The sequence below is a fragment of the Acartia tonsa genome, chromosome 12 (genome assembly GCF_053477335.1).
Source record: "Acartia tonsa isolate MP-2025a chromosome 12, ASM5347733v1, whole genome shotgun sequence".
Taxonomy (NCBI): Eukaryota; Metazoa; Arthropoda; class Copepoda; order Calanoida; family Acartiidae; genus Acartia; species Acartia tonsa.
In genome coordinates this window covers 11342722-11358842 of record NC_137271.1, presented here as the reverse complement: position 1 = coordinate 11358842, position 16121 = coordinate 11342722, and the positions used below count along the sequence as shown (strand labels likewise).

Sequence of the window (16121 nt, the reverse complement as noted above, 5' to 3'; positions counted from 1 at the left end):
GATTGTTAAGCCAACGAATAAGAAAACGTTGTTATAAAACTTTGGCTACTATTAAAATAAACAGCCCAATGCCCCTCTCACCCTGGGAAGTGTGTATGTAATAATACAAACGAAAACCTAATCTCCCCCTTATTTTCAATCTATTTTAAAAATTAGGCCGAAGGGAAAGTTTTTCAGTGCTTAACTAGTTACTTTTTGTGGAAGCACAATTTAGCATGGTATGGCCGGATATCCGGTATGGCCGGATATCCGGCCATTTTCTATCCGGCCGCATACCGTATATTAAAAATATCCGAATACCGGATATTCGGCTGATTTCTAATGCCGGATATCCGTTTCTCTGGCCGGATATACGGTTATCCGGCAGGATATACGGTTATCCGGCAGGATATCCGGTAATTTGCCGGATTTCAGCCCATATTCAATATCCGGTATCCGGCCAAAAAAGTATCCGACCCAACTCAACAATTTAGTGTTTAAAGGCTAAAGTTGAATAAATGTTATGTTATTTTATTAATTCGTCGATTAGAGTATGAAATTGTAAAAAATGCATTTTTTGTAATACAATTTTTTTAGGGCTTATCTGCCGCGCAAAACAACCGGGAACATTAAGAAAAATCAAGTTTTTAAAATGACTCGGTCGTTCTATTTTTTACAGCACCCAAACGGACTTAAATTAGCGGCTTGTGCACGGCTGCCGAGACACAATACAATCTGTCCCGATTTTGTATTACTTTTGCGGAACATTTTTCCAGTTACGTCATATTTTTCTTTCCCGAAAAAGGGAAGGGGGAAAGAAAAAAAGGGAAGGGGGAAGAAAAAAGAGATGGGAGAAAAGGGGGTTTTCCCCATCTCTTTTGAAGAGATTTTCTTCCCCCTTCCCTTTTTCGGGAAAGAAAAATATGACGTAACTGGAAAAATGTTCCGCAAAAGTAATACAAAATCGGGACAGATTGTATTGTGTCGGCTGCCGAGCCCTGTTATATGTTCAAATACTGATTGTTTGGCAAAACGATAGGAAACACAGAGCAATAAAAATTCTAAAAATGACAATAGTAAAACAAAACATCTAAAGATTTAATTATAAGTTAGAGATGTTTTTGAATTATTCCATTAATTTTAGAGACAATTTAATGATTATATTCCATGAATTTTCTAAATCTTAGAATGACTTATTTCCCTATTTTTTTAGAATTATTGTATTTTATAAACGCATTATAAAATGAGTGGGATATCAAATACCCCGGTCTTCAACTGCCCAGTAATACGGGATTTAAAATTTCACACCTCATTTTAAAGGTCTCAAATACAATACATATTATAGCCACCAAAGCAAGCCACAAAAAAAAACTACTAAAATTTTAACTAATTTTCATAAAACCTTGATTTTTTAATTGTTTGCATTTGAATTGAAATAAAAGTTTAAGATGTTTATTTTTTAATCACATCTGTAACTTCCATTTTAAAGCATTTATGCGGCTTGTTGGCTGCTAATATGGCGGCTGGCTCTCCATTTTTTCTGTGATATTTGTAAAAGTTTAGCTGAACTGCGCAGCCGCCGTCTCTACATCAATTCTGCACACTGGACAACATCTAAAATAAGTTTTTTATTTTATTTTTTTAGTTTATCTATCTATCTACTTGCTTAACTATCTCTTATTGACTAAACTGGCTTCAAGCGTACGTATCTACCTACTTACAACTTGTATTGTATTATAAGCATAAATACATATCTATCTAACTATAGGTATTTAAATATAGGTTTATCTAACTATAGGTATAACTATTATTATAAATACCTATCTATAAAACTATAGGTATACCTATTTTCAATAAGCCTAGCATCTACATAAGAAACTTGAAATAAATGTAAACATAGATTTATTATCTATCTATCTATCTAACTATAGGTATACCTATTTTTAATAAGCAAAGCATCTACACAAGAAACATGAAATAAATGTAAACAAAGATTTATTATCTATCTTTCTATCTAACTATAGGTATACCTATTCTTAATAAGCCAAGCATCTACACAAGATACATGAAATAAATGTAAACAAAGATTTATTATCTATCTATCTATCTAACTATAGGTATACCTATTTTTAATAAGCAAAGCATCTACAAAAGATACATGAAATTAATATAAACATAGATTTATTATCTATCTATCTATCTAACTATAGGTATACCTATTCTTAATAAGTCAAACATCTAATTCTAAATACAATTCATGAAATAATTTTAACATGAGATTCTACGTTGGCTGCATCTACGCTGCGAATCTACCACCAACAACATCAGTGCCAAGAGCCAACACCTACAACAGGGAACTACGCCCTATTCTCCAAAGTATCACCGTCATCCACCACCAGCACCAGAGGCCCAGGTTTTTCAGTAAAATCGACAATGAAGTTCTTCACTCAGCTCCATCTTTTTAACTAGTCTGACAAAGGATCAACCCCTTCCAGCCTGTTTGATCCGGCTACTACTCATCAAGGCTGGCATTGAGCAAAATCCAGGTCCTACCTGGATTTGTCCAGTATGCAGTAAACAAGTCCTTGAAAACAGACCATCCGTTGAATGTACAAAATGCAATCTTTGGCTCCAAGTGAAATGTTCTCAACTGAAAAATGCAAATGCTTGGAAAAAACTACCCAACTGGATTGGACCATGCTGCCCCCCCTCCGTCCCCCCCACCCCCAAACCCTTCCCCCCCTCCCCCTTGCTTACATTCTATCCCCACACCACAACTTCCATACAACAAATTAAACATCCTTCAATACAACATCAATGGTTTATCCAGCAAAGTAGATCAACTACTATACTTTATAAGGAAACATAAAGTACACATTGCAGCAATTCAAGAAACAAAATTCACCATCAACACAAAACCCGCTGATATTAAAGACTATACACTAGTCAGGAAAGATCAACAAACCAACAAAGGAGGAGGACTTGCCTTCCTCATCCACAGATCCATCCAGTTCCAGATTGAAATAACATCACCAGCACTCATCAACGATCAACACATTGAAATCATGACCATTACCATCCCGGGCAGGATAGATTCATTACAAATTAATAATGTATACATCCCGCCAATCAGCAGCTGCCAACAAGATTATGTTCCAGATATCAACAGCATTTTTGAACAGGCCACCCCAAACTCCTTAATCTTAGGTGACTTTAACGGCCACCATTCCTTATGGTATAGTGAATCTACCGAAAACATCAGAGGTAGACAAATTGCTGACCTTATTAGCGAAGTCCCTTTTGGCATCCTGAACGAAGACATCCCTACTCGAGTCACAACCAACAGCTCATCATCTCCAGATATATCCATAACATCATCAAACCTACTACCCACATGTGACTGGAAAGTGCTACCTGCTTTAAACTCAGACCATCTTCCAATAATTATCTCCCTTAATACAACTACACAGAGAATTAGAGCAGAAAATAAAACATTCATTAATGTTTCTAAAGCCAATTGGGAGGGCTTTAAAGATTTCACTGAAGAAATCTTTGCACGGATTCCACAAAACAACAATGTTCATAGGTCTGAAAAATCATTTAGAAACATCCTAAATAAAGCTGCTAAAAAGTTCATACCAGCCGGCAGGATACCTAATGTCATACATGAAGTTCCTACTGAAGCAGCCAGACTTATAGATGAACGAGACAGTCTCCGCGCCAACAATCCTGCAGACCCCAGAATACCTGACTTAAACAAAGAGATTAATAGTAAAATAAACGAACATCGAAAATCCAAGTGGAAAGAACACCTTGACACATGTGATCCTGGCTCAAAAAAGCTGTGGAATACTATTAAATCTCTGTCAGGCAAGCCAAACCAGCCAGACAACCAGGCAATTTATTTTGGTAATAAACCATTCTGTGACAGGAAAAAGCTTGCCAATAAGTTCAACAGCCAATATACACCAGGACCAACAACCAAACCAACTAAGCAATTCAGGAAAACACTAAGAAATCTTCAAAAATCGTCCAAGGACCAAAAAATTACCATCACCACCCAGCAAACATTTGACGCCATCAAGAAATGTAAAGCCTCAAAAGCTTTAGGTCCGGACAACATTTCACCTGTGATGCTTAAACACCTCGGTCCACATGGCATAAGTTACCTGACCAACATCTTTAACAACTGTGTACACCAAGCCATCATACCATCACTCTGGAAGACCGCTCGCATCATACCTCTACTCAAGCCAGGTAAACCATCAGACCAAGGCAAGAGCTACAGACCAATATCTCTTCTGTCCCCGGCTGCCAAAATTCTGGAAAGTATTCTCCTGCCCCAGATTACAGAATCCATCCCCTTTGCCTCCCATCAACATGGATTCAGAAAAGGTCATTCAACTTCAACTGCCCTCCAAGAAATCAAAGCCTATATTGAAAAAGGTCTCAATAAACCAAGGCCAGTGGAGAGAACTGTTTCAGTTGCTATTGACCTTACCCAGGCATTTGATACCGTAAACCACGAGATTCTTCTACAAGACATCTATGAACTTAATCTTAACCATCATCTTAAAAGATTCCTGGCTGCTTATCTACGTGGCAGGCAGACCTTTGTAGAGTTTCGTGGCCGCAGATCCAGGTACAGGAAGATGAGACAGGGCGGGCCACAAGGTGGTGTTCTTTCACCTCTTCTATTCAACTTGTACATGAGCAAGATGCCAAATCCACCAGGCAACATCAAATTAGTCACATATGCAGATGACTCAAATGTCCTGAATTCTGGCGTTAACCTGGAACCTGTTTGTGCAGAGATTAATGTTTACCTGGACACCTTGGACAACTGGTTCAAAGAAAGAAATTTATTCATTTCTCCGGCTAAATCTACAGCTACAGTTTTCACCACTTGGTCAAATGAATGCAGTGAACAGCTCAACATCTCCATCAACAACACCCCTGTTCCTACTGTAAAACACCCTAAATTTCTGGGTGTAACATTTGACAACTTGTTGACTTTTAATCACCATGCTACTAAAGCATCTACATAAGAAATATGAAATAAATGTAAACATAGGTTTATTATCTACCTATCTATTTAACTTTAGGTATACCTATTCTTAATAAGCCAAGCATCTACACAATAAATATAAAATATATGTAAAGAATATTTATTATATATCTATCTATCTAACTATAGGTATATATATTCTTAATAAGCCAAGCATCTACACAAGATACATGAAATAAATGTAAACATAGGTTTATTATCAACCTATCTATCTAACTTTAGGTATACCTATTCTTGATAAGCCAAGCATCTACACAAGCTACATGAAATGAATATAAACATAGGTTTATTATCTACCTATCTATCTAACTATAGGTATACTTATTCTTAATAAGCCAAGCATCTACATAAGATACATGAAATAAATGTAAACAATTGTTATTATCAACCTATCTATCTAACTATAGATATACCTATTCTTAATAAGCCAAGCATCTACACAAGATACATGAAATAAATGTAAACAATTGTTATTATCAACCTATCTATCTAACTATAGATATACCTATTCTTAATAAGCCAAGCATCTACACAAGATACATGAAATAAATGTAAACAATTGTTATTATCTACCTATCTATCTAACTATAGGTATACTTATTCTTAATAAGCCAAGCATCTACACAAGAAACATGAAATAAATGTAAACAATTTTTATTATCTACCTATCTATCTAACTATAGGTATACCTATTCTTCTTAATAAGCCAAGCATCTACACAAGAAACATGAAATAAATGTAAACAATTGTTATTATCTACCTATCTATCTAACTATAGGTATACCTATTCTTAATAAGCCAAGCATCTACACAAGAAACATGAAATAAATGTAAACATCCAAGTCTTCGCACAAATGATACACCTTCTTCAAAATCTAAACAAAGTTGACATTTAATGGATGAAAGAATCATCCTATTTATTTAAAATTAAAGCTTGTTGTCCTTTTTCCTTACACCCTTTTATTAAATAAGATTATTTTTATTCTATGAGAAAAATAGACGTATAATGAGACATACAGCTAGACATACAAACATTAGAAAAACAGGCATACTATCAGAAATAGAGACAGACTAATTTGCAGAATTTTAACAAAAAAATGACGTTTGTTGATGTTTAAAATTTACAAAAAGGGAAATTGAACCTAAAAATAAACTTTGTAATCCTATCGATCTTCACCCCCCCCCCCCATCCCACTATTAATCAAAAGTATTTTTAGCTCATGATGGGACCTCTAACTCTATAAAGCCCTTTACCAGTTAGGCCTTTTCTAACCCTAACTTCAACCAATTCAACGTACAAGTAGATTTAAAGTGTATTTATTTTCTTCAAACGACGGGAAATATAATTTTGATATCTTTAACTGAAAAAATTTTGAAAATCGGACCATAAATACCAAAGATATGGGAAAAAATGTGGAAAATATGAAAATAGCCTAAAACCTGCTAAAAAGCCGTCCGACCGACATAGATGTTTTTTAGTTAATTGTGCTCCTTAATGAAGGGAATGTTGTCAAAAAGTTTCAGAATTCTTTATAGGAGCTGAGTAAATCCCATTTCCCCCATAGTGTTACAGACGGACAGACTGACGGACAGAAAAAGTGAATTATAGAGTAGCTTCGCTACTAATAAAGATAGGGGGGGGGGGGGCCTATAATTACCTTGAAGACATATAACACAAGTTCTGGCGTCCTTTTCCTCCCCGGTCTCATCCACCCCCACCACTTTTCTGTACCGGTGCGTGAAGGTTATCATATCTAGTCTAAATAAAATGTGATTGGTTACATTTTTACAGGTTTTAAGCGTCTAAAGTTAAGGTACAAACTGTGCTTATAAATATATTTTTAGATAATTTAACCCCATAACAGTCGGGCTACCTTACATGAACTTTAAAAGGTAGCGTCAAACGCCTTCCCCTATTATCACTTCTTCTGTAGAAATTTATGTGTAGTTCCCCGTTTGATAAAGAGTTTACGGCTATAAAATTGTAAAAATTAAATTTTGTTTCCTTACCCCTTTATCTAGCAACCTTTGTTATTACTTAAACTCAAAAGAACTATAAATTTTAATGTTTTTTTGTGCTAGAAGAACCACTTCAGAGAATCAGGGAATCAGAGAATACAAATTTTCAGGTAATCCTTTTTATTCTTAAATTTTTTTACGGCGGTTGCGGCCCTATATATGACAAATTATTGACCAACTATAGAAATTTTTTTATTTATTAAGAAATGATAATAAAAGCTTCTCTGACAAGCTACTTTTAATTTTACCTCGCCGGAGAAATACCAAGATTCACAGAATCTGCAGAAAGTCTTCTTTGTTGCCTACGTATACGAACATATTTATTTACAAAAAAGAACAAACGGACTTAAGAGTGATTTAAGATCAGATGAAAAAGTATATAAAAATCATCTATAATACAAAGTAGAACGATGTCTGTCCGTCTGTCCGTCTGTCCGTCTGTCTGTCCCTTAAGATCTCGGTAACCACTGAACCGATCGGATTCTACTCTTCAGGGTATCTACCTATTGGTCCTGTGGTGGTTTTAAGCTATTTTCTTGGGGGTTGGGACACCCCCGACCCCCCCAAAAACAAAAAAAAATCCCCCCCCATTTTTTTTTTTTTTTTTTTTTTTTTTTTTTTTTTTTTACAAATTTTACGAATTTTACGAATTTTATGAATTTTACGAATTTTACGAATTTTACGAAATTTACGAATTTTACGAATTTTGCGAATTTAATCGCAAAATGTTTTCCTGCTGGGTAGGTGCGAAAATTTGTGATCCGTTCTGCTGGGTAAGTAATAGAAGATGTAATTATACCTCTTGGGGCAAAGCCCCTAGAGGCTAGGGGCGAAGCCACTAGTATTATATAAAGTAGTAAGGTTTTTTTGTCTGTAGTTTAAGATCTCAATAACTACTGAACCGATTGGATAAACTTCGCATAGGTCATGTGATGGTTTAAGCTATTTTATTTTCAGATTTAAGTCTTGAAATGGTTTTAAGCTATTTTCTCTGCCCCTATGAATGTAGAACCTCTAGATGCTAGGGGCAATACCGTTAGTAAATTATAAAGTAGTAAGATTTTTTGTCTGCCGCTAAAGATAATGATAGTAAAATTTACCTTCTTAGGCTAGGTCTAACTAGGTCAGGTCTATCTGTACTATGACTTCTTCCTTCTGGTTGTAATCTAAACATATCTATATTATTAGCACAGTAATAATAAGCTAGGTCTAACTAGGTCAGGTCTATCTGTACTATGACTCCTTCCTTCTGGTTGTAATCTAAACATACATATCTATATAAGTAGCACAGTAATAATAAGCTAGGTCTAACTAGATCAGGTCTATCTGTACTATGACTCCTTCCTTCTGGTTGTAATCTAAAAGAATAATGTCAATAATATCAATAAGTAGCGCAGCATTAGCAGCCTCAAAACAAATGGTACTTTCCCTTTTCTTAATGTCTACCTACTGCAGGGGACTCCAACCCTGCGGGATCTACTCTACATATATATGCTGTGTCCTAACCCAACGTGCCAAATGATTAATGATAAAAGTAAAACCACATGTTTAAAGTCTTTGCGTTTTAATTAGCGCACCAGGTGCAGTACCTCCTCACTTTACAAATAAAATTTACGGACGAACATTCCCTAATCATATATAGTAGCTTTGCTACTAAAAATGTTATACCTTGGAGGTCGTCTTCTAGCGGGTCGAACTTGTGCTAAAGGGGCGTCAGGATACATCCATCTGAAATAAGAGAACAAGGATGACAACACCCATAAAGCAAAGTTCTAAAATCAGAAGGTAGGAAACGAACATTGACACTTATAGAGTGTCAGAACTTAATACTCAGCAAATAAATTTATAATTCTTCACAAAATTTTAGAAAATTATTTGGATTCAGGATACTGTTTAAGGACATACTAACATTTTTGAACTTGGTAATAGAGATGTTTCGCTTATAACATAGTACCTAGATGTTATTTTAGTTCATCTCTGTACAAAATTGCTACTGAAGTTCATGATTACGCGGTCAAACCTTTGATTGAACGACCTTTGTCCGAGAAGTCCTGACTGTGCAGTGTAATTCGTTAAGCCTGTTTTTTGGCCAAGGCATTCCCCTCTACTCTAACTATTTATGTCGCACACCTGACATAACAGCAGTAGGAACCATGTTGTACGTCTTTTGTAATGGTTATGATGCGGTGTCAGGACCAGATTCGAACCTATCACCTTGCCGACAATGAGCGCTACGTGTTACGCCACAGTCGCTGGAATTACTGACCTTAAACATGGGGGTGTTCGACCACAGACATCACAGATACCTGCAAAAAAAGGAAAACCTAATCAGTTCAGTGGTTAGTAAGATCTTAATGACAAATAAACAAGGATAATAACATCCAAATGTATAAGTCTAAACAAAATTGCATTAAATTTGTTGCAAAACTACGTAAATACAGAATACAGTTTGAGGATAGACTTACATTTTAGTACCTGATTTTAGAGATGAAAATCAGATGAATAGGATAATTGTAGCACATTAAAAACTTGTTTTGAATGGAGGTATGGACTTTCTGGTAACGATTATAGAGTTGCTACCCTCCCTAGTTTTTATAGGAATAATCATGAAAATTTTGAAATTAATCAGACAATTCTTATATGCCTAAATTAACGAAAATAGATAACCATTACGGTCGTACGGACGGACCGACCCTTATTAAGAAATGCTATGCATACATACATTAGAAATAGAAAGGAAACATTAAACTTGAGAGCTGTTATTGTAATATTATCAGACAGAAGTTTTAACAAAGAGCTTGGTCTGGTGCTGTCTGGTATGCAATTATTGGACTATTACAAGATTCCTTTGTCTAACAAATTGATTCTACTTTCTAAATATACAATGTACAATAATGCACATATCAAGTAAAATACAACAAATATTAAGTACGTTTACGGCCAATAGTAGCGTAGCCTATTTAGATAGATAGTGATAGATATGCATTTCAACATAAGCATACAAAATAATAATAATAAAATTATTACACATATTCACATATTTTATGCATAGTTTGGTACTTTCATAACCTGGGTTGGCCGTTGCATAAGCTGAGAAAATACCAGTTTAGGACAAACATATTCAAATAAATTTTAAAAGGTTTCAAGCTATATCGAATTTAATAAGATAATTATATTGGATATATACATATAACATATAAATAGATAAATAAATAGTATGGTATTAGCAATGCTATTTACACTATGATACAATGGGGTTAGATAATTGTTAAAAGAAGGTGTATCAACTTTTTTTATAGCTAGCCGGTTCTTTTAGTAAGTAGTAGATGTAAAATTTTTCATAGAATTCAGATATGCAATCGGTTTTTTTTTGTAGACCTCTTATTTTTTAAGTAATTTAAGTTTTTTTAAAAAAGATTAAGTCGATTTTAAGGTACTAAAACGCAACATAAAAAAGGAAGAAAATGTCCATTATGTACAAAAATAGATCTTTAATTTGACACCTTACTTTTTGAATTTTGTCAGGTAATTATTGAAAAAATTGATTTTTTTAAACCCACGAGAATAAAAACTTTGAACTTAATTTTATCATTTCACAGGTAAAAAAATATGGGTTTATATATACCTTTAGAATCAGAAAAATATTACGAATCCATTGTAAGCAAAATTGAAAAAAAGTAAAAAAATAAAAAATAAAGAAATGGCCAATTATATTTTTTGTTCAGGCAACACTTTTGTCTTCCCTTTTTTACCCCCTCTTTACCCCCTTCCCATTTTTATACTCAATTCAAGAATTAAGACGTTGCCTGTATAATATAATATGATATTTTCATATAATTCCTTTTATTGTAGTTTATATACTATATTGTAAACTTTTTATTTCAATTTTGCTTAGAATGGATTTGTAATACTTTTCTCATTCTAACAGTATATATAATGCCTATTTCTTATGCCTGGGGAATGAAAAAAATAAGTTCAAAGTTTTTATTCTTGTGGGTTAAAAAATCGATTTTTTCAATAATTACCTGACCGAATTAAAAAAGTAAGGTGTCAAATTAAAGATCTTACTATTTTTGTTCATAATGGCCATTTTCTTTCTTTTTTTTTGTTGCATTTTAGTACTTTAAAATCGACTTAATTTTTTTTTTAAACTTAAATTACTTAAAAAATAAGAGGTCTACAAAAAAACCGATTGCATATCTGAATTCTATGAAAAATTTTACATCTAATACTTACTAAAAGAACCGGCGAGCTATAAAAAAAAAGTTGATACACCTTCTTTTGAAACAAATTTAGGCAGATTTTAATTATTTTTACAGACAAAGCATTTTTGCTTATTACAATTAAAACTATTATACTTATCTAATGATTTCTTTTTAATGAGATTTTTAGAGGAATTTTTAGTTTCAGAACACCTTATAGCAGTGTCTAGGTTGTTCCATATTTTAACAAAGCAAACAATTAGGAAAAGTTTCTAGAGCTTTATGTTTAGGTAAAGGTACTTTTAATTTCATTACTCTGTTTGATAACATTGGTTCAAAAATATTATTGAATGATTCTGGCATTTGTCCTGCAAGGAAACTTTTTACAAAGCTACCTAAATTCACTATCATAATATCTTCAAGTTTAAGTATATCAAGCTTTTCAAGTAATGGATCTACATGAGCATTGTACTTTGCATTAGCGACATATCTCACATCTTGCTTTTGTTTTAATAATAATCTATTCATTCCCTCACAATTAGCATTACCCCATGTTATGATAGAAAATTCCAAGTGCGATTTTACAAGGGAATTATACCTATATAGATTTAAGAATTTTATTTGGAGTGATAATGATTTACGGCATTTTCCTCATGTGTTTTATCGAGCACAGAAGACCCTACCCCCCTATTCTATTTTGGAAATAAACTGAAAATAAGGGGGACGTTTTTTTTATAATTTTAGGTTAGGTTATATTGGGTATTGGCTAGCCCCGAAGTATTAGACCTCCCACAGGGGTTAGTCATAGTAGAGAAAAAAAACAACCACTTTATTTTCATCTATTTAAAAATAGGGATGAGGATCTCAAGTGCTTGATAGGCGTATAGTGGGAAAGCTCAGAATATACATTGAAATAAATAGAGATATATAGAGAAATAACAGATAGATCGACACAAAAAGATTTTGAATGTCTTTTTGCAAATACAAAAATATGAGAATGTGGAAGTATTTAAAATTGTACAGTAATTTCTCTATAGAAAAATATTTATTAATATTTTAAAAGAGTAGCTTCTTTATAGACAGGATATGTCCGTATGTCGGTCCGTTCATTATTTGTTACCTGTATAACAGGCTCGCTCTCCCATCTCTACTCTGAGACAGTTCATGCATGGCAGCTCGTCCACTCCAACTTCATCACTGAATAACCGGTTTGACACCGCCAACTTAAATATTACATTGCATTACAACCGACAGACCAATCAAGTGTTATTAAATCAGGGAAAACTTTGAGGAATATTACTTGTAATCTATCTTTCTCTTGGACTTAGAATCTGTTTATTCTCAGTGATCTAAAGGGATAAGACAATGGCCGATAGATTAATGTACATCCCCAATGATGATACACAAAATAACACTCAACTTAATGAACGAACCAATTACAATTCACTGAAGTCCCCTAAATTGTTAAGCCAACGAATAAGAAAAAGTTATTGTAAAACTTTGGTGACTATTGTAATAAATAGCCCATTGTCCCCTATCTTTCGGGACAACAAAAATATTTTTTTTAATTGAAAACACGAAATCAACTAAAAAAATTAACCAAATTCTTCTTATAGTATTATCCTATAATATAAATTGTAAATGTTTTCATTTATCTGCACCTTAAGATTTCGAAAACTACTAAACAGATTGAGTACTCCATATAATGAAGCTTTACAGTTATTTCAGGATGGTTTTAGGTTTTTTTTTAGATTTAAGTCTTACAACGGATTATTTAGGCTATTTATGGATTTCCTCCCCTTACAATACAGAGTTCCTAGATACTAGGGCGCAGCCGCTAGCACAATATTTTATTATCGTACACGATTTTTGTCAGTATACTTCTTTATCAAGCAATACAATGGAAAGTTTCCAAACTATTACTCATAACAGAAACTTAAATAATGAAAGCTGAAAAAGAGATAGATATTCAGCTAAAAAACATCATAATTTTTATCTAAATTATAGAGTAGCTATTCACCAAATATTATGATTAAAAACATTAACAATAACATGAAAAAAAAACCAAGAAAATCTAACTAGATATGTTCTATTCATAATAAACTCATTTTTTATTGGTAGCGGAGCTACTCTACAAGTGCTTGTGTCCGTGTCCCTGTCCTTTTATCTGCCTGACTTTCTGTAAGAGAAAGACTAAACTACATACATAACTTTTGTGTCACTTTGGAGGAAGACGATTTCCTTTACTCCCATCTCTTTTGAAGAGATTTTCTTCCCCCTTTTACTTTTTCTTTCTGAAATGTATATGACGTCACAGGTATTGTCTTCCTCAAAAGTGACACAAAAGTTATGTAGTTTAGTCTTTCTCCTTCTGTACTACTTCCTAACCCTTCAATATATGTATAAACATTATTTTTAAAAATGAGAAAATGGCAATTTCATTTCCATACGGTCATAGCGTACCCTTTCTCTCTATTTCATTTCATTTCCTATCCTTTTTCTACACTTGTGGCTGCGCCCCTAGCATCTAGGGGCTCCGTATTCGAAAGGGAAGGATGGACAAAAACAGCCTAAAACCATAAAAAGACATCAATCTAAAAATGAAATAGGTCAAAACCATCCTCTGACCTGTGTTAAGCTTCTCCAAAAAAAGAGAACTCAATCTGTTCAGTATTTTTTTTATGATAGAATTAATATACAAATGTTTAAAGTCCCTTTTATGATCTAAAGTTAGACCTAGAAATATAAAAAAAAAACTTGGTAAAGTTGAATAATGACCCGATTCAAAGAATTTGATTAAAAACCATAATTAAATAAAAGCATGATTAAAATTTATAAAAATCAATGAATATTTGTCTATTTTCTAAGGGAAAGATGTTCAATAATAGAGGAAAAACCAGAAATTCTAAGGTTTCATCAATTCTTATTCAGGGATGGAGGGGACATTGGGTTGTTTATTACCCTAGTTCCCAAAGTTTTATAAGAACGTATTCTTGTTCGTTGGCCTAACAACGTTGGGGAGTATATTTAATTTTGATTGGTTGGTTTATTAAGTTGAGTGTCCAAACGATTCAACCAGTAATTATAATCTTAGAAGGGGTATTTTCGTGTATCATCTTTGGGGATATACATAAATTTATCTGCTATTGTCTTATCCCTTTAGATCCCTGATTCTTATTACTAAACATCAATTCCTACCAATTTCATAACAAAATACAATTCAATAATTTAAATTATTAAGTATGTAGATATTTAAATAAAAGAAAGGAGAAATCACTTAAAGTATTTTTAAAAGCGAAGCTTTTCTATAATTAGGGTCGGTCCGTCCGTCCGAGACAGATAGCTTTTTTCGTTAATTTAGGCAGGTTATAAATGTCCTATCGATTTCAAACTTTGCATGGTGATTCCTGTAGTAGTTGGGTACGATTTAGAAAGCGTAGCAACTCTATAATTATTACCAGAATGTCCGTACGTCCATTTTAAACATGTTGTTTTTTTCTACATTTTTAACAAAAGATTTTTATGTGATCTAATTATTCGATTGATCTGATTTTTGGTATATTGATTCCTGGGACAACAAAGTACAATAGTATAAGCGAAGCAACTCTATAATCAAGTCCTAAAAATGTAAGTATGTACATAAACATTATCCTGTATAAAGCAGTTTTTTCAACAAATTTACTTACAATTTTGCTTCGACTCTTATACATTTATATTCTGGTTAATCAGTTCTGACACTATATTTAATATCCGTTTTTCCTACTGTTTCAGTGCTTCGCTTTTATGGATGTTGTCATCCTTGTTTTAAAAAAAAATAGATCAATTAGTTTTAAATGATTCATGTTTTAAATGTTTATTTCCTTCATTAAACAAATATAGTTATACATCTTTTATCTGTGATATTAAAGTAGTAAGGTTTTTTGTCTGAAGCTTAATGTTTAGATATCTAATTGAGTTTTCCCTGTAGATAAGCTTCAAATAGGTTTCGAGATGGTGTTAGGCTACTTCATTTTTAAATTTTAGTAATTGTATGGTTTTAAGCTATTTGTTACATCTTCGAATACAGAACCCTATAGATGGAAGGGACACAACTGCTAGTATATTTATATCTATAGCTGTGCTACTATAATCTAGTGATTTTACTTAAACCCATTCTTCTCCTCCCTCCCACCTTTATTTCAAAATTTTGAAAAGAAACCCTGGGCCCCTTTTTATCAGTGTTTTACTTCTGCGGGCATAGACGTCAAAGCTTTTTTTGGGGGGGGGGTAAAAATTTTTAAAGGGGGGGGGGGGGGTAATTCGTTTTTTTTTTTGGGGGGGGGGTAATCGCCCCATTACCCCCCCCCCCCCTTGGACGTCTATGTCTGCGGGACTATTTTAACCTTAACTTAACCTAACCTAACTTACACAAACCATACAAAAACGTTTTTCTTCTAAAAACATTCGCTTATGGTCCAAATCCTTTTGTGAGAAAATGCCACAAGTCAAATAGCGCAACAACTTCAAAATTAATACTTGTCCGCCGTACGTATTTACCTGATAATCTGAGTTTCTTATCAGTCTGGGGTCGTTTATATCATGGGACATTGAGGATCCCATCTTTAGGATTTGAAAGTTTGATGATTTTTATTTACCTCACATTTTTACTCTGAAAGGATTGATGAATAACTAGTTTTATAGAAAATTAACGATTTATTTCCGCCGGATTAATCTGGTTCTATGCCTTACTGAAAAGTCATGTCTCGTATATATAGTATTGTAGATAATTTTCAATGTAAAATAATAGTTATTTCTCGCATCGTATAATAAACGGCTTTCCGCGGATATAGAATGTACAATTATAAGATTAAAAC

General features: G+C 33.4%; 1 protein-coding gene across 1 annotated transcript; it reads right to left on the bottom strand.

The window, feature by feature from the left end:
* Positions 1–881: 881 nt before the first annotated feature.
* Positions 882–15918, bottom strand: LOC145333952 (uncharacterized). The gene is made up of 9 exons (XM_080179211.1): positions 15805–15918; positions 12389–12491; positions 9333–9372; positions 8735–8794; positions 8167–8232; positions 7315–7368; positions 6706–6806; positions 5832–5922; positions 882–1593 (listed from the first exon to the last, which is right to left on the bottom strand). Exons 1-9 carry the CDS (start codon positions 15865–15867, stop codon positions 1539–1541), a joined length of 633 nt encoding a protein of 210 aa, XP_080035337.1. The 5' UTR covers positions 15868–15918; the 3' UTR covers positions 882–1538.
* Positions 15919–16121: the final 203 nt, after the last annotated feature.